The sequence below is a fragment of the Crinia signifera genome, chromosome 6, assembly GCF_055691185.1.
Source record: "Crinia signifera chromosome 6, ASM5569118v1, whole genome shotgun sequence".
NCBI lineage: Eukaryota > Metazoa > Chordata > Amphibia > Anura > Myobatrachidae > Crinia > Crinia signifera.
Genome location: NC_139222.1, coordinates 66588047 through 66608048, shown reverse-complemented (window position 1 = coordinate 66608048; position 20002 = coordinate 66588047). Strand labels below are relative to the sequence as shown.

Sequence of the window (20002 nt, the reverse complement as noted above, 5' to 3'; positions counted from 1 at the left end):
CATAAAATTAGCCTCCATATGACACGATGCCAAGCAAGAGTTAGCTGCAAGACCCTGTGTTACTGCTAGTGCTGGACCACTTTTTACCTGGCCTGTCCAAAAAGTTGCATGGTACTTCTGCCTGATACACACCAGAACGATGCACTTCATGTGCAGATTGTTGGTACATGATCTGTTGAGCACACGATCTGCATAAGATTTGAATCCGATCTGATTTCGACCTGTACCCAGCTGAATTGATAATTTCCAGATCCCACCTGCTGCAGGTAGGATCTGTGAAACGACCAAACAACCCGCGGGGCCGCACATCAGATCAGAAATGGCCCAAAACATGCCCAATTAACATACAATCGGTCGAGATTGTATCTAAATTGGGTGTTTTGAGGCCAAGTCGTTCTGGTGTAATGATTGCAGTAAAAATTTATGATTGTACTCTACAGGCACTAAATAACTATATTGGATATGTAGCAAATATGGAAAAGATTAGCTATTATCTCCATGACTGCCCCCATAAATTCAACCTAATCTGGAGTCCCTGGTTATTAGCAAACCATCCCACCTCTAACTGAGTCTCATAACCCGCATAAGAGCTGTCGATGCCCTTTCGACGTCCCACCCTCGGATCCTCCTCCCTATGTCACCTCATCTCTGCTGTTGCAAGTGATTTACCATTTGTATGTCCCCTCGCACGATGCCCTCAGCTATTCTCGTATATAGTATATTTCCGTGAACACTATACAACGTTGCTACCTAACTTTCCAGTATTTACGAAGCCACCATAACCTGTTTACTGTTTTTATCCATGACCTGACCCTCCCAAAACGCCCCCCCCCCTTTTTTTTTTCTCCCTTTATTTCACTAGACCGTACTATTGTTGTATTGAAATGTAAGAGCTATTTGCGTATAGCTATTCTATCTCTAATATGCAAATTGTTAACTTGGCTCTATTTGTCTAAATAAAGAGTTAAAAAAAAATATATAAATAATTTATGATTGTAATTGTATGATATGTAATTGATAACCACAAACATAGTTGGTGCAGAAAATCCTCCTCCTTTTTACATGCCTAGCCCATGGAGAACATATCAGCATGAATTTGTCCTGGAGACTGGGTATAGCAACTAGAGATGAGCGCTTCAGATTTAGGCTGGATACACACTATAAAATTATCTGTATAGTAATGTATGCGAGCAAATGACAATTGACCATTGTTCTCATACGCTGGAAAACAGACAAAAATTCAGACAAATGGATTAGATTATTAGGATTTAACCAATTTATCTGTTGTTATCCAGTCTCTGACTTTTGGGAGCAATTGGCGGATTGTCATTTATTCCCAAACTTTACAAGATTTTTGTTCCAACCAGCCACATTGGACTAATAATCGTATAGTGTGGGGTATGGGTCATTAGGTCAACTATTGAACAAGTGGACAGTGAACAGGTCGACACGCATTAGGCTGACATGGTGATAATGTCTACATGAGGTTTTCACAGTTTATGGTGTCTATGTCTACACAACACCGGATAAGTGAACCACTGTGCTGGCCATGCTTCGGGCGCATTGCCTCACTACGCTCAGCACACTATTCTATGCTCCTTCTATGCCCACTTTGATCATAAAAGTATGAACAAGTCAGTTTAAAACAAACAAACAAAAAAAAAACCTTCATGTGGACCTTTTGACTGTTGACCAATAGTGTTCGACCTAATGACCACATATCATAGTGTGTATCCAGCATTTCTATGTTTTTTTGGCTCTCAAAATGGCATCTTATTGGCTACTCAGCTATTGTGTATTTTGGACAGCCAATAAGATAGTTTCAAAGTAAATCTAAACCACTCATCTGTAGTAACCCCTTAATTAAGGCCCCCATACATTAGGCCGACTTGTCCTAAGGACAAGTCAGACCCAATTCTCCTCCGAGCCGCCCGGAATGCGATTTAGCACATGTAAAAAAAAATAACGGGGAGCTGCAGGGCAGTGTGGAGCAGTGGGGGCAGGCGTTGGCTCTCAAATAAGTGGCCGGCTGGGGAAAAAGCAGTGCGGCCACAGCGGTAATCAGATCAGTGCTGGGGCGGGAGGCGGTGACCTGATCATCAGTGTCCACTGTCCAGCGCCGGCTATTACATCTTTAAAATAATGTGTCAAATGACTCTCCTGCTTTTGATTGGCCAAGATAGAGCACTCTCAGCCAATCAGCGGCTACGGAGGGAGGCCACCGATTGGCTGAGAGTGCTCGATCTCAGCCAATCATTAGCCAGGCAGTCATTTGACATGGTATGTTAAAGTTGTAATTGCCGCTGCTGCCCGCTCGCTATGGCGCTGGGCAGTGGACACTGATGATCAGATCACCGCCGCCCACCCCAGCACTGTTCTGATTTCCACCACCGCCCGCCCGCTGCAGTGCACACAGTGACAGAAAGCTGATGATCACCGCCGCGTCTGGACTTCTACCTCACGACACCCCCCGGCCACTCATTTAAGAGCCGCCGCTGCAGGAGGTCGGACGTGATCATACATGCTGCACGTCCAACCTCCTGATCCGGTCCGATGTGCACGGGACCGCGCATCGGATCAAATGGCAAACACATGCGATTTTGGGCCGATTTCACGAGATTTATCGGCCCAAGTGCTCAAATCGCGTGGAATCGGTCCAAAATCGCATAGTGTATGAGGGCCTTTACCAATTGTCTTTTGACTAAAGACAATACAAAAACTGAATACAATTAGCAGTGTCTGACAAGATGGAAAAATCCTACGTAGGAAACGGTCAAAGGCCACTTACAAACATTGGCCAGTAAGGCAAGTTTCCTTTTTTTTTTTTAGGACGGTATTTGTAAGGAAGCTACTTCTACTACAAAACGATACCATTAATTTTCTTATACCCATGGTCTGAAAGGGAGATATGCCATTAGTGCACCATAATAAATAATGGTTTACCAAATGGAAAGACATTGACAGTCATTGACAAGTTATCTATTACCACAGCAGAGTATAATACAAGTAGCTACTTTGTGTTAAAAAAAAAAAAAAAAAAAACACAACAACAACAACAATATATAATAAAAATGATAATAAAAAATAATATAGTAATATCTTCCTACTACAATGTTGGCTTCCTAAACATAGCATTTATAGGTCAACAAATGAATGTGGAAGTGAATGAATACTGAGGGAATACAAACCAGGTATTGCAGGGTTCCCACAAATGATGTACATAGGCTTCCCTGATCAAGGTCCTTTGCATATCCCAAGTCTATAATTTTGTGTACAGTCTACAAAGGTAAAAAAAAATAAAAAAAAAATAAAATGACCATTTCCAAAAGAGATTTATATCATTAACAATGATATTATGGCAGATGACATTTTTAAGTTGGTAAACAAACATAAGCTATATCCTAGGAAGTTCCAGCGCATCTGAAAAAAAAAACGAAACAAAAAAATTGTTTTCACAAGCCGCACCCAAGCCTGCACTCAGATACCCGAGTTGTCGTGACATGGGTAACACTCAAGCCGCCGCCACCACCAGTCGATCACCATACACTTACATTACACGTATTCTATGTGAATTCATAGAGCATGAATAGAACGTGGACACATTTTTAGGATTTACTGAGAAAATATCTCCTGGGTTAAATTACAGAAAATAAATGGTGAACAAACAAGACACAGTTATGAAAAACACAGATTAACATCAAGTAAATTAAAATAATTTACTCGCTGCCCATTCGAGATCAGAGATTGGATGCGTACCAAGCCCAGCTATTTGGAGGTGATATGCCATTTTTATGAGTTTTTATGAGCGAGTGTAATGTTGGAACAATAAAATTTATTTTTATCCAAACAATATTTGCACTATGTTGCAATTTCTACTCTTTATTAGGTATAGAACCTACCAAGAAATCCTGTTTGCCAAACACGGATGTATTTGAACAATTCAGTGGAACATTTATACTGATGAATTTGATGGAAGATTCATTAATTTCCTATTTGCTAAACACCAAAGCGCCAATGGCGACTCTCTCTGTTTGATTTTATCCCTTGTAGAGTGAATAAGATCTTTATTGGTTGCATTGCAAATGGTAATGAAAGAAAAGTATGCAACAGGGTAGACACACCATGAGGGGTAAAACAAATGAAAATAAGGAAAATCATGCACCTGGGTCTCAAAACCCAAAGGCTAAATACAGTATACATGGGTGTTATAAATGAAAACTACAGAGGAGGAAAGGAATCATCATTTCAGATGACTTTAATGCAAGAAAGCAATGTAACAATACAATACAATAAGGCAAGTCGGATGCTTGGTTGCACAAGGAGCAGAATCAACAGGGAAAAAAAAAATAGTAATAATGGGGCAGATGTATTAAGCCTTAACAAGAGATAAATGCAAGGGTGATAAAGAGAGATAAACGTCCAGCCAATCAGCTCCTTACTGACTTTTTTCAAACACAGGCTGTAACATGGCAGTTAGCAGGAGATTGGCTGGACGTTTATCTCTCCTTGTCACCCTTGCATTTATCTCTTGTTAAGGCTTAATACATCTGCCCCAATGCCACTGTTTAAAACTAAATTGCGGTGTAAAAATAAAGCAGCCAGTATTTACCCTGCACAGAAACAAAATAACTCACCCAAATTTTACTCTCTGCACACCTGCATTGCAACATGGTTTTGCCCATTTGAAAAAAAAAAAATTCTGCTTTGCTATAGTCTGAATTAGGCCCCATGTTTCTACCTGTGGTACTGGGGAGGTTGTCTACTTATGAGATACATGGCTCAGGTGCAGCAATGAGAGGTAGCTACCCATTATTAATATCCTAACACACGGATTTCATAAATATCAATTGATCAGTGTATATATAAAAGCTGCTTAACTGTCAAGGTTTCAGGTGGTATATCAGGAGCTCCAGAACCATGACCATAAATGTAGACAACAGGGTGGGGAATCCTGCTGCACAGGACCAAATATCACAATTAATTGATGGTTGTACTAAGCAGCTGGCTTTTTAAAACTGAACTTTAATAAATAAAAAAAAAGTAAAAACTCTATTAAATGCTACCAATAATTGTACCTCTTACAGGGGCACAAACATGTATGCTTAGAGAGTGATAACGTAGAGGGAGAGCTAAAGTTAGAACCAATCAGCTCCTAATGGTAGATCTATAGGCAGTGTTTGAAAAATGACAGGGGCTTGTTGGTTGGTACTTGATGATGCATACCTCCCACAGTCTTTCGATCCCTTTCCTATCTCTGGACACTGAACTACTGTATATAAGCAAAACAATTTAGGAATAGAGCTGTTACAATCGGGTGTAATACTACGCAGGAATGCTTTATAACTAAAAGAAAAAACAGCGAAGATATAAAACAACATTTTATATTGATGGTTCATGCTCACTACATAGGTAGCGTTCCTTCTAAGCTTCTTTTGCAGGGTGCCGCACCCTGCCCAGTTTTAAAACCTCAAAATGCACCCTGCCCTTTTTGTGTGTGGCACTGTGCACCCTTACGCTGCTCCCCATCGCGCTGACAACTTCGGTGCATGCCATCACGTGTAATGGGTATTACGGTGTATGCCATCATGTGTAATGGGTATTATGATGTGTGGTATAATGTGTAAGAGGCATTACAGTGTGTTCCATAGTGTTTAATTGTCGTCATTACTACAGAATATGTAATGGGCATAGCAGAGTAAGACAATGTTTAATGGGCGTAATCCTAGTGCAGTGTGCAATTTTTTTTTTGTGTGAACAATACACAGGTATACATTTCCTGATCAGTATATCATAAAAGACAATTCACCTTCCCATTACAGTCTTGCAGCACAATATTTTCTGGCTTCAAGTCTCTGTGTATGATTCGATTCTCATGTAAGTACTGAATTCCACAACCTAAGAAGCAAACAGCAATACAAGATCAGTAATTCAGAGACTAATCAGTTTAGTTATTAAATTCAAGTCCTATTTTATGACTGTCATTACTGGCACACAGTGGATGTAGGAGGTCATTCTGATTGATCCACAGAGCTGCAAAATTTGCAGATTTGCGGGTCATCAAAATGCTGACTGCAGGCCAGGCTACGTTGCTAAAAATTGCTCCCCTGTGCGAACGCACAGGGAAGCAAAGCAATCAGAATAAGGGCCATAGTGCATGCAAAGATTCTGAAGTTAAAAAGGAATGAGATCTGACCAGTTTCTGGATGGTTATAAGGAAAGCAAAGAAACAAAGAGGTTACATACCTATGTCACTTAATATATTCAGGACTTGACTTTCTTTTAACCCACAGCAATTTTCTGGCTTGTTCAAAAGCTGAAGCGACATTAAACAGAAATACAAAAGTTCAGATTTCAGACAGGAAAATAATAAATCCTTTATCGTCAGTAGTAAATAAAACAAACTTTATGACAGAAGATACTTCTATGAAAAAGCCAACATTCCAGATCCACATATGGTTCATAATGTTTCTTTAGTTCTTAACAAAATGCCAGAAATCTTGGAGTACCAACATGTTGCTTTAGACAAAAAAAATAAAATGAAATTAGAATAGGAAAAAAAAGAAAATTTCTTTCAATTCAGATCACCAATCGAACACAAGGGTGAAATCTAAAAGGATGAGAGATTCAGAAAGTGAGAGATTTGGTAAGAATTCTCCAGATTTTACACATACACACACACAAATTCTGTTTGTGTTTTGTGCAATATTATCTGCTCATATTCAGGCAAATGCTTCAGAACTCATTGGATGGCGCTTCACAGTGCAGATGGACAATGACCAGGAGCATACTGCAAAAGCAACCAAAGAGGTTTTTAAGGCAAATAAAGTGGAATGTTATGCAATGGCCAAGTCAATAACCTGACTTGAATCCAATTGAGCATGCATTTCACTTGATGAAGACAAGAACAAGCAGGAACTGAATATACATTTGCAGTAGAGGCCTGGCAGAGCATCACCAGGGATGAAACCCAGTGTCTGGTGATTTCTATGTGTTCCAGACTTCAGGCTGTAATTGACTGCAAAGGATTTGCAACAAAGTATTTAAAAGTTTGATTTAGGATTGTTTAGTTTGTCCCACCCTCAAAAAAGTGGGAGGCACATATAGAAACCATTGTAATTCCTACATCGTTCACCTGATTTGGATGTAAATACCCTCAAATTAAAGCTGAAAGTCTGCAGTTAAAGCACATCTTGTTTGGTTCATTTCAAATCCATTGTGGTGGTGTATAGAGCCCAAAATATGACATTTGTGTCGATGTCCCAATATTTATGCACGTGTGTGTGTGTATATAACAGATGTGATCACTCTTGGGGGTACATTTACTAAACCTTCTAAAAATGAAAAGAGGTAAACCAGATTCTGTCTATCATTTTCTAAGATGCAACAAAAAAAATATAACCAGAATCATTTATAGAGGCTATAGTAAATTTACCCCTAGACTCCTCTACATACCCACAGTTTCTATCAGTAAAAAAAAAAAGATGTACGACTACAGAAACCACACTTTAATTGCAAATCATAAGACCACAAACAAACTAAAGTACAAAAAATAATAATTCAAAGTATGCAAAAGAATAGTGTGAAAAACACTTATGCATGATTCGTTTCTGCCTTTGCAATTCTATTTCTTGCAGTCAGTACATCCCCCTCCCCAGATTACTGTACAAATGTCTCTAAAATTAGGAGTCAAGTTTCATTTTCCTTAAGACATTACTCCCAAAGGCGTAACTACCATAGGTGCAGGGAATGCAGCTGCTATGGGGCCCAGAGCTGAGAGGGGCCCACTTTGCCTGTCAAAGTATCATGTTCTATATACTTTTTTCAGCCTTAGTTGATGAATAGGGGCCCTAACAAACTTTTGCTATGGGGCCCGCATGTATCTAGTTACGCCACTGATTACTCCACTATGAAAGCTCTAGAACATGTGATGTACCTTACGTAGGTCTCCTCCAGAACAATACTCCATTGCCAAGTGTGGAACAGAATTCACCATGAAATCCATCTCGGGTGGCACCTGGTATGCTTTCACAACATTAGGATGATTTAACCTGCACATAACAGAGTTGACAATATATTAGTACATGATACAACTAAATACACATTCTTATTTCACCAGTCATGACTTTTACCAGTCAGGGTAAAATAAAATAAAAAACACATGTATAAAGGTGCATACACACAGTGCTATTTTGGCTATGGCTGACTTGACTATGCAACATTCCCTTGATCTCCCTGGGGCAGAGAATCACAGATTTTGACTATGTCAGTGTGTATGAACATTAAGAAATAGTGCAGGCTTTTTCAAACAGGGAGGTGTCAGCGATTGCATTTTGGAATCCTCTGAAATCGCTGTGGCCAAAGATTTCCACCTGGACAAAAAAGTGCACAGTAATGTAATCAGTAGTGAGCAGCAAAATGAAATATGATGGCAGAAACCTTTTCATGATCTGAATCTCCTGACACCATCTGTCCTTGTTCTTTACACTTAGCTCCAGGCGGCATGACTTGATGGCTATCAGTTCTCCAGTCTCCTTTAATAACAGAGATATAAGAGAATATGAAAAGCGGTCATCTGGTAAAATTGAAGGAGGAGACTTCTAGAAGTTATTCGCCAGTTCCTCAGTATCAGCATCTCATACGGTGGTTATAGAAGTCAGATGTTTTCCATTCCAATGGTCACAGGCCCAATGTAACACAGGAGCAGCGCTCAACATGAACAGGATTGCCCATTTACTTTACGACTAGATCAGTAAGCCGCTTGGATGGGCATGCCCCTAAAGAGACACATATACCTAACTAACAGAGTGGGGGAGAATACTAAACCTTAATCAGACATGCTGCAGAGAAGATGCCCATACCAGTCAGCTAGTTCCTAGCTTTCATTTACCAAGTGTATGCTATGAATGACAGCTATAACTTGTTTGGTTGTTATGGGCAACCCCGGGACGTACTAAAAGGAATGACAGTCTGGTCTGCTGAAAAGGAATGCCAATTGATTATAATGGGAGAAGATTTCATTTATATGTATATTTCCAAAATTATTACACCTATGAACTATATTTTTAGTGCACATCTTGCTAAGACCATTACACATATGTTACATGCAGAATGACGCGGAGTGACGGCTGCTTGCTATGGAAGGACAGCCCTTTAATTCACCATCTTTAAGCCAAAATAGCATTAAAACAGCTCCATATGCGGTATTAAGACCCCAATGTTACTGTGATCCGTTTAGCGCACGCGCTCATCCCTTTCCATACGGCCACCTACACCCCTACTCTTATAACCATGTCACATAATGCGGAATGACAGCTGCTTGCTATGGAATGACAGCCCTTTAATTCGGGATCTTAATATTGAATAACGGAGCTGTTTTAATGCTATTTTTTGCCTAGGGATGGTGAATTAAAGGGCTGTCATTCCATAGTAAGCAACCGTCAAAATATAGTTCCTAGGTGTAATCATTTCTGAAATATACATATAAATTACATCTTTTCCCAGTATAGTCAATTGGCATTCCTTTTCAGCAGACCAGACTGTCATTACTTTTAGTACGTCCCGGTGTAACCCCTCCACTAGAAAATGTACATCTCCCTCTGGGTCTGCCCAAATCGGGCCTCAAACCTGGGGCAAAGGGCATCATTATACACAACACAGAACACTGGCAAGACCCGACCCCTCCTCCTTGCACTACACACGCACCCTGTTATGGTACAGACACACGTTCCCAAAGCCCCCGGTGCCCAGCCGGTCCTTCATGTCCCATGGCCCGCAGACGACCCCCTGCTGCACGGGAGGCTTCTCCATGACAGAAGATCAAAATACAGCGACAACAGACACAAAACCACCCGCCCCTCGCCGTTACTTCCGGTCATCTGGCTGCCACCGCACCTGGATCAAACATTTCCGCACTTACACCCAATGAGCACGGCTCGCCGATCTTCTGCGCGCCCCATTGGACGAGGCCGCACCACGTGGTCTATGGTTGCGTGTCAAGCCCCGTTTTCATTCCACTGCCTCCTCCTCCCAGGAAGCCAGCCAATGGCTTAAGGATATTGCTGTCATTGACGTCATGGTGTTGTGGTTTGGGGCTGTTACTGGCAAGAGGAGAATGGCGGCGTCACCAGGTGTGTTATGTGTGTCTCCGTATGTGCTGTTATGTCTCCGTGTGTGTGTTTAGGCGTTGGTAGGGAGTGGGGCGAAGACATTAGGTTGGGTGTTCGTGTTCTAAATGTAGTTGTTCTTCTGTGAGGGTGAAGGGATGCACCTGTGTCATTATGGAGGAGCCATTTTCCTATAGTCTCCAGTCTGGACTGTGCACTTGTAAAACCGTAATACAATACAGATCCAGTCAGGCTAATTGCATTCTCTACTGGTGTAGGGAAATGGGTAGTGATAGTTGCATGGGATTGGCATATTCTGTAAAAGGATGAACAGCCACAGTGAACTTTGTATAAGAGTATGTGGTGTCACCTTGCAAGAGGGTTAGGTCTAGATCCTAGTTGAAGAAAGGTTGTCTGATGTTACAGAGGGAGGAGCAAGGTCTGAATATGGGAGCCCCAAATGGTAGCTGCTAGAATCACTTCTGTTTTTTTGAGTTTTCCCATTTTGCACTGAGTCTAAGTATACCTGGAGGGGGAATAGAATTATGTGTTGAGCGGGATTGGTACGAAATCCCGGCGGTCAAAATCCCGACAGCTGAAATCCCGACAAGGGGGGGACGTGGATCGCCCCCACCTGTGGGCTTGGCACACAGCGGGCCCGGTGCCTCACTACACTCGGCACACTAATTTATTCTCCCTCTATGGACACCCATAGAGGGAGAAAGTGTCAGGATTCTAACTGCATCCCTGTCCAGCCAACGTGCCCGAAGCGTGGTGTGTACAATCCAGCTGCAATAAATTAACTCACACCTATGTAAAATAAATAAATAAAAAACACTGTGAGGGCATCTAACTCCTTCCACCCTCACCTAACTTCACATCCCACCCACAAAACAGAAGTGGATCTAGACACAGCCAAGCCCAAGTGTAACTGCATTTTCTATTGAAATATGTTGTTGGTATTCAGTCGGTGACACTTGTTTTCTGTAATTGTTTTGTTTTCTTATTACTCACAGTGAAAACCACATTTACCTGATCCAAGGTCAGACCTTAACAGATTGGATTTTCTGACATCCCTGCGTTAACTGCAATTTACCTAACCAGATCATGTGGCACCAAGAGGAAGGTTCTACGCCAGTAACCAATGCACAAATCCTCTATGTAGGGTAACGCTATATTAGTAGTAGTGTAATAGTAGCAAACAGGAAGTAATCCACCCTCCTAGCACAAATCAATCTGTACAGACTGCTGTAGTGTACATTTATTATTAACAGGGATAATTACTCATGTTTACACCACTCTTATCGCTGAACACCAGGGCTATTAGGTTGCTCACTACCTCTGTAGACACATATTCATGATCAGATCTTTATGATATACGGGTAAAAATACTTCTCTTATTAAGGGCATACTATTATTAAGTAATATAAATATTTAAATCCATTTAGTACTGTCCACTACAATCAGCTTATTCTGTAGCAGTGCATTATTTGTACCTTAAACTGGCTGGATTAAGTGCAGTCATGTGTACATTAGTGATGTCATTTGAGGACCCACTCAGTGTCACAAGCAGCAGCAGGAAGACCTTGGTTGGGACAGACTGCAGCGAGACTTCCAGCATTCTAGATGAAGCTCCTGAGAAAGATGAGGGCACGGCAATAGACCCAGAGTCAGAAAGGAAGACATCTGTGCAGCTGTACCAACTTGAGGATTCACAACCCGTGGTGGAGACTAACACAGAGGAACAAAACACGCATCGCATCAATGCCAACAACTGGTTTGTTGCTCACTTATCCTTAAACAGTTAATTGCTAGATTAGTTGAAAACACTGTATAGCAGAGAGGTTTCTCTTTCCTCGGTCTCGTGACCATGTTCTGGGTCACAAGAGGGAGCAGTGCCTCAGTGTACAATGCATGCAGCTGAGAGGTAGAGTACAGATTTAATATTCATTTTTGCACCTGCCACAACCCGTGCAGTTCCTCTTTCCTGCTCTAGTACTTCTAGAACACTCTGGTCTGTATCTCACTGATGAGATACAGACCAATGTGCTAGAAGCACCAGAGCAGAGAGTGCCACCCTAGGCAGGAAAGAGAAACTGATCTTTTGTGTGCTAGAATAAGTACTGCAGATTCTTGGATAGGAATTGAATTTGGTGTTACTGTGCAGTGTAATGTGAATAAGTGGCACTACCATGTGGTGTAATATGAATCAGGGGGCACTAGATGCAGTGTAATGGGAATATAATTGAGCTGCTGTGTGGTGTAATTTGAATTTGGGGTACTATTGTGTGACCACACCCCTCCCTTGTGAAACCACTGTCTCTTTATAAAGTATGTCAGGTAGGGCACAAAGTTGTAGTTTGCATGGGGTGCTGAAAATGGGGACGGGGGGATGGGGGGGGGGGGGGGGGGCGGGAGAGATCGGTGATTAGGGAAAATGAGTCCCAATAACCTCTCCAGGGCCACTTTACGCCCTGGTTAGTATTCAATAAAATACAGTGGAGTGCTATGCTACAGGAAACATCATACCGCTTTCTTACAAGTATTGCTCACTACAGCAGACTTACTCAAAACTTTTGAACAATCCATACTGCTCTGTTTAATATACCATGCACCGAAAGACATTCAATTATTATTATTTATAATACAAATACTGTTAATATTTAACCAGACTCAAAAGGGTCAATTGACTAAGATGGGATTCTATTGAAGATGGGATATTGCCCATAGCAACCAATCAGAATCTACTAATTTTATTTAGCACCTTCTAGAAGATAATAAATAGAAACTGATTGGTTGCCCATAGCAACATCCCAGAATTTCTGTCTGATCTGTCTGGTGGGAACAAAAACCTGGAAATGTATGGGAGCAAATGACAATCAAAAAATTGTTCCCAAACACTTGAAAACAGACAGTGATCAGTCAGACAAATTGTTTAATCATTCTGATATACTGTACTGTAACAAATTTATTAAAGCATATATTTTTTTTTTTCTGTTTTTCTGCATTTGGTTGGAAATTTTTGATTGTCAGTTGCTCCCATAAATTTCCAGGTTTTTGTTCCTACCAGATAGATCAGACAGAAAATCTGTACGTGTGTACGCACCTTAAGGCCCTATATTCCCTACCACATGTATACACACGCACCTTTATGCTTGATGTGGTCTGTTTGTCAGTGCTACAAACAAGGACACATCATTTCCCATGAACAGGACAGAAAGTGGCAGGAGGATTAACATGAATTTATTTGACCCTAACCTCAGTCCACACCCCCCCCCCCCGCCCCCCCCAATCCAGGCAGCATATATTTAATAAAAATTAACTTTTTTATTTTGTCACTGTTTGTCTAAGTGCAATTATTTTTGATGTTGTCTGTCTTTTGTCACAATAAATGTTCATTTGTTGGCAGTTTGTGAGTGTCTCATTGCTTTATATTTGTGTTTATTGTCTGTAGTGAACATTCAGCCGGCGTAACACAAACCCCCCCCAAAAAACTTACAAAATCCCCACTTGTAAGTATATTCCCTATACTGGAAAAATTGGGTGGCTCTGGTGTCAAACACTCATGTAGTGTCTGGTGACGTGTTTTATACAGGTGGTTTATTAGGCAACAAAATGTAAGGTTTTTTTTTTTTTGTGGGGAAAATCTAGGGTCAGATAACAGCTGCTGGGTTCAGGGGCCGTGCAGCATACCGGACAATCTCAGGCTTTTTTTTTAAAGGGGCATTTGTTTACAAGGCAAAACCATGTCTTGTAAATGGTTGCCACTTTAAAAAGTTCAGTGATTTCAGCCTGGACCACAAACCTGAGCCACCCCTCCAAGAGACTCATGGAACACAGTTTGGGAATCACTGCCCTGATGTGTTAAAGGTATACCTAATACACCCTATGGGGTGCAAACTTCTTAAAAGTTCTCCACATTTTTATTTACAATATAATTGTATTTAATAGTTATGTTTATGTTGAGTTCACTATGATAATGGTCCTAGTCGAACACTGACCAATCCTAATAATCACTGACAAAATATCATTAGATCAACCCAAACAAAAGATAACCCAGTAATCTTATAATGATGCACTTTTCTGCCATTGAGGTTACAAGCAGATGGCTGCCATTTGTTTGGCAATCAAACTGCACCCTCTGAGCATTTTTTCAGAGTACCCAATTCTATTCCAATGGATGGTGGAAAATTTAGGAGTGTATTTGGAGCAATAGATGTCAATACTCTTTAGTTTTCTATTATACATAACTTTGTTTTGTATTGCAAAAAAAACTGTTGTGATGCAAAGAAAGTTTAAGCTATAACCCCTTCAGCTTTTCTCATTGGTTTGTATACCATTTAGCTTACGTCTGTACCACGCATGAGATTTCCGTGTCCAATTTGATTTTAAAACCTTCTTTTGAAGAGCTTGCACTTTGTCTACCATCACATGTACATGTTACTTTGTCACCCCTATGACGCCATGTAATGCGAGTCAGTGTAATAACAGGGCACACGGAACAAACATGATCCAGTCATGCTTGCAAAATTACGAGTAGAGACCACAAAGTGGATTGTAGTAGTTCTGTGATGTGACAAAAACAGCGCTCAACATTCCTGAGTATGCCCCAAGGCTGTAGCTTCAACTGTAAACCAATTCTATCCTCTTTTAGCCTTTGATGCAACAGCTGCACGTAAGACCACAGTAGGTGTATTTATGCATACCCAGCTTTGCCATAGGATTTAACCCTTTGAATGCCAACATCTGTGAGAGATGTGCAAAACATTTTCTAAAAATGCCAACATCTCTATTAGAGATGTGCAAAATATTAGTGTCAACATCTCTGTGAGAGATGCAAAATATTGGCTAAAAATGCCAGGGTTGCTCACACTTTTATATAAATTAAAATAAAAAATTTGCAAAAAAAAATATTTTTTTTTTTTTTATATAAGGCAAATATTACAGGTCATTAAGAAGAATGAAAATGTTTACTTGGCAAGTTTCACAAATTCACTCAAAGGGTTAAAGTGGCTTTTTTTAATTTTATTTTTTTATAGGCCTTAAAAAGTCACCCAATCTGACAATAATTGAGTATCCCTTTCAGGCTTTGGGCCTGATTCAGAGTTGATCGCTAATGTCCAAATTTGCAGATCGAGTGATTAATCGATTGACTTTACATGTGTACAGATAATAGTACACATGCGCATGTCCAAACGGCGACATAGCATATGGCTAGTCCTCACAATTCCCTCACAATTTGATGGACAGGAAGCCAGCGTTTGGGGGTGGCAACCAGCCATTTTCAGGGAGTGTCCGAAAAGACGCAGGCGTGACCAGGTGCGGTCAAACTTACTCGCATTTGCACAAACTGGAAAAATCACTTCAGGGTTTGTGAATTGGGAATGGCTAGGCGACTGGATAGCGAATAGCGGTATATATACAATTAATTTGCAGATTTGCACGGACAGCTCTCTGGGCCTTATTTTGGTTCATTCTTTCTGACAAAATCCTTCTTAGATGGACAAAACCATGTGCACTGCAGGGGGGCAGATGTAACATGTGCAGAGAGAATTAGATTTGGGTGAGTAATTTTGTTTCTGTGCAGGGAAAATACTGACTGCTTTATTTCTTCTACGATCCCCATGGCAGCCATACATTGGGATATTCCCTTCCCCCACTAGAGCAGACAGGACTGATTTCTCTTGGGACCGCCCACCTTGTGTATAATAGACCCCTCCTTCACCTCTGCTGTATCTTTTTTCCTGTCTCCGTGTTAGACTAGACAGAGTAGGCTATTATGTTTTTGTTTAAGCAGGGTTACCTCGGCAGCATGGAGCTGAAGGGGTGGCTCCCCGGGGAGAAGAGGGTGCAGGAGGCCAGTCTAACTTGTCTCCCTGCGCGTACATACCCTGCCGCTGGATGCAGACTGGGAGGATTCTGGCGTGGTCCACGCAAGGCATCCGGACATCTAAAGATATTCTCCCCGCAGCGTCAGCCCCGCTGGAAGCCGCGGCTGCACGCGACAGCATCTAAAGGCAGAGGGGGCAGAAGTGCCGGGTACGCGTCACTTCCGCCCATAGACGCCGGTGGTGCGTCTCACAATTCAGTCCCCTGGTTACACGGGACGGGGGAATTGGTTCCGCTCGGCTATCCTGATACACACGCGCGTTTTAGCGGCAATTCAGGGGTTAAATAGCCGCAAGATGGCAGGTTCAGCGGCGTTCAAAGTGGTTACAGCGTGGAGCACTGTGTGCTGTGTTTGATACCATGGATGCGCCTTCTCCCCAGAAGCCTGATGATGCCCCAGTGAGGTAAGCCCTTTGGTTTTGGGCATCAGTTTGTTTTATTTCTGAGATAGAGATTGAGTGTAGTTTCTCTTTTTTAGTGTGCCTGTCTCTCCTGTGCATAAGAAAAGAACAGCTAAGAAAAAGTTCATTGAATCCATATGCATGACATGTGACCAGTCCTTCGCTTCAGCACAGAAGAAGGCAATATGTGATCTATGTGAAATGGCACAAACTAAGGTGTCGAAAAAGTCAGAACACACTGAGGTCATTAAAGAGTTAATGGCCTGGATGAAAGAGAACTTTGTTTCTAAAAATGAGTTTACCCAGAGCCAGTCTGTAAAGAGGTCTAGAGTACAGGCTGAATTCACACCTGAGGAGGATTCCTCGGATGAATTGGAATGTGAGGATAAGGGTTCGTCAGAGGAAGGCGAACTAGAAGAAGTCAGAACATTTAATTTGGAACTGGTAGAAAACTTGTTAAAACACATATACAAGGCTATGAACTGTAAAGAGCTGGCATCTACCTCTGAGACTAAGGATCCACTGTATGAAGACAGGGATAAAAGAGGAAGAACCTTTCCTGTAAATAAAGTCATAAGAGAGATGATACTTAAAGAATGGGTCAGCATTGACAAGAGAGTCACCTTAGGGAACAGGGTAGAAAGAATATACCCGTTCAAAGATGAGGAATTTCTCGGTTGGTGCACTACACCTAAAGTGGACGCGGCGGTGGCCGAAATTATTTCAAAATCCACCATTCCTGTAGAGGACGCAGCGGCATTTAAAGATGCCATGGATAGAAAAATGGAAACGTCATTTCGCAAGGTCCATTCAGCATCAGCGGGTTCACTGAAGACTAATGTAGCGGTGGCTTCAGTGGCCAGGGCAATTAGATTGTGGACCGCTAATCTAAAGACAGACGTAGAGGAGAAGATATCTAAACAGTATCTTATGAGAAATCTGGACGTTATACAGAAGGCTGTTGACTTCCTATGTGAAGCTTCTCTTGATGGGGTTTCCTTTGCAGCAAAGGCCATGGCGGCAGGTATAACAGGCCGTAGGGCGCTGTGGCTAAAACCCTGGAATGCTGACGCTAAGTCTAAAAATAAACTAGCAAACTTACCCTTTGAAGGAAAATTCTTATTTGGTTCCAAACTTGATACCATGATACAGAGAATCTCAGGGGGAAAATCCGTCCGCTTACCCCAAGAGAAGAAAAATCGATTTAATTTTCCTGCTTCCACAAGACAAGCATACAGAGAGGCAAAGACATATCGTCCGGGGAAGACGTATTACAAAAGGGGGAGTGCGAATACCTCTAGACAGTCATTTCGTCAGAACTTTCGGGGCCGATACCAACCTGAGAAGGATTGGAACCAGAAAGGAAAACTATAACTATCACCAAAAAAACAGGATTGGCGCCAGACTACTGAGGTTTGCGACATGTTGGGAAGAGATAATAAAGGACACTTGGGTGTTGAATATAATCCATCAGGGTTACTATATCGAGTTCGAGATAACACCCCGACATCACAGATTTGTAAGATCAAGGATACCAGGCGTACCCGAAGAAAGGAAAGCCCTATTTCTGAAATTAGAACAACTCCTGCAGGAGGAAGCCATAGAAGCGGTCCCAAAAGGGGAACAGGAAAGGGGCTTTTATTTGAATCTATTCTTGGTGAAGAAACCAAATGGGACGTTCAGAACTATCCTGGATCTCAGAGATCTGAATGTCCACATAAAACAAATAAAATTCAAAATGGAGACCCTAAGTTCCATAGTGATGGGAATCAGAAGGGGAGACTACCTTGCATCAATAGATTTAAAGGATGCGTATTATCATATCCCAATAAATCCAAGACACAGAAAATTCCTCAGGTTCTCGGTGGCCAATCGTCATTTTCAATTTACCTGTCTTCCATTTGGGCTGAAAACTTCTCCGAGGATCTTTACCAAGGTGCTAGTTACAGTGATTGCGGTTCTGAGGCTCCAAGGGGTTCAGGTATGGCCCTACCTAGACGACCTACTCATTGCAGGAGACTCTCTGAGAGAAACAGAGGACAACGTGAGGAAGACGATAAATCTACTACAACTTTTAGGTTGGGTAATAAACACAGAAAAAAGCCAGACTACTCCGACACAAAGGATACAGTTTCTGGGGGCTATGATAGACACAGATCTGTTTCAAATATCCCTGTCGGCCGAAAGATGTCTGAAGATTCAAGAGCTAACAAGTCTAATGTTACTGAAAGACAGGTGCCCTCTGAGTATGGCTATCCAGATGTTGGGTATGATGGCATCCTGCATCAGGATCATCCCTTGGGCACAGTGGAGAATGCGACGACTTCAGTGGTCCCTCATCCCATTACAGAAGAGGGGGTATGCCGATCATCACCTGGTCATACTGAGTCAGGAGGTAAGACAAGACCTAAAGTGGTGGCAACAGGGTCTAGAAGAAAGGAGTACCAGTCTAAAAGATCCTACATTTCGTATACTGACCACGGATGCCAGTCTGTCCGTCTGGGGCGCTCATATAGAGGGAAGGTCCATACAGGGCTCCTGGACAAGAGAAGACGCAAGGAACTCCTCAAACATGAGAGAATTGCAAGCGGTTTGGGAGTCCATACAACTCCTAAAAGAAGACATTCACCACTCAAATCTGAGAATAATGTCAGACAATGTGACAGTAGTGTCCCACATAAATCACCAAGGGGGCACAAGAAGTGTCAAACTCATGCACATGTCAGGGAAGATACTGAGCTGGGCGGAGGACAATCTGGAGTCCTTATCAGCAGTGTATATCCCAGGCAAGAGGAATGTATTAGCAGACTTCCTGAGTCGAGAGGTGATATCGCCAGGAGAGTGGGAGCTCAATACAGAAGTCTTTTCCCAGATAGAGAAAATATTCGGTACCCCAGAAGTAGACATGATGGCCAATTTTCAGAACAGAAAGGTGAACAACTTTTTCTCAAAATCATTTCATCCACGGGCGCTAGCCATAGATTCCCTTTCAGTGAAATGGAACTTCAAACTGGGCTACATATTTCCCCCCTTTCCGATGATCGGGAGAGTCCTAAAGAAACTGAGAGAGGAGCAGGTCGAAGTAGTGGCAATATTGCCCTACTGGCCGAGGAGGCCCTGGTTCGTCAACGTGCTAAGGATGGCAGTTCGGGAACCTTGGTCACTACCCGACAGGCAGGACCTACTGCATCAGGGTCCAGTGTATCATCCAGAGCCAACAAGGTTGTCACTAAAGGCATGGAGATTGAGCGGGGCATACTAAGGAGGCATAATTTGTCATCCCAAGTCGTGGAAATGATGCTGAAGGCCAGAAAGAACATTTCTTCCCTATCCTATTATAGAACTTGGATCAAGTTCCTTGAATGGGGTCAGTTCAGTGGGGACTTTTCATCTATATCAACGGATAGAGTACTGCAGTTTCTATATGACGGCTTTCAGATTGGTCTTGCCCCAGCAACAATAAAATCTCAGATCTCTGCCCTAGGAGTTCTATTAGATAGACCTTTGGCAGAAGAAAGGCTGATAAAGAGGTTTAACAGAGCCATGAGGAGGATCAGACCACCAGTCAAAGCTATAGTGGCACCGTGGGACCTAAACCTTATGTTAGCA

The 20002-nt window shown here is 42.0% G+C and overlaps 1 protein-coding gene and 1 long non-coding RNA gene across 4 annotated transcripts in view; one reads left to right on the top strand and one right to left on the bottom strand.

Moving 5' to 3' along the window:
- Positions 1-9939, bottom strand: part of CHUK (component of inhibitor of nuclear factor kappa B kinase complex) — a 30747-nt gene extending 20808 nt beyond the window's left edge. For 2 of the 3 annotated variants that reach the window (XR_014444383.1, XM_083146197.1), the window contains exons 1-6: positions 9703-9897; positions 8437-8531; positions 7934-8048; positions 6244-6313; positions 5807-5895; positions 3189-3278 (exon numbers count right to left, since the gene is read on the bottom strand). Coding sequence is in view for 2 of the 3 variants with exons in the window: in XM_083146197.1 (XP_083002323.1) it covers positions 3189-3278; positions 5807-5895; positions 6244-6313; positions 7934-8048; positions 8437-8531; positions 9703-9807 (564 nt within the window). In the remaining variant the exon portion in view is untranslated. The other variant, XM_083146198.1, reaches the window with a different exon arrangement.
- Positions 9940-10031: 92 nt separating this feature from the next.
- LOC146007678 (uncharacterized) overlaps positions 10032-20002 on the top strand; it is a 56020-nt gene continuing 46049 nt past the window's right edge. Inside the window, exons 1-2 of the long non-coding RNA XR_014444384.1 lie at positions 10032-10127; positions 11120-11880. This is a non-coding gene — a long non-coding RNA (uncharacterized LOC146007678). The remainder of the gene's footprint in view (positions 10128-11119; positions 11881-20002) is intronic.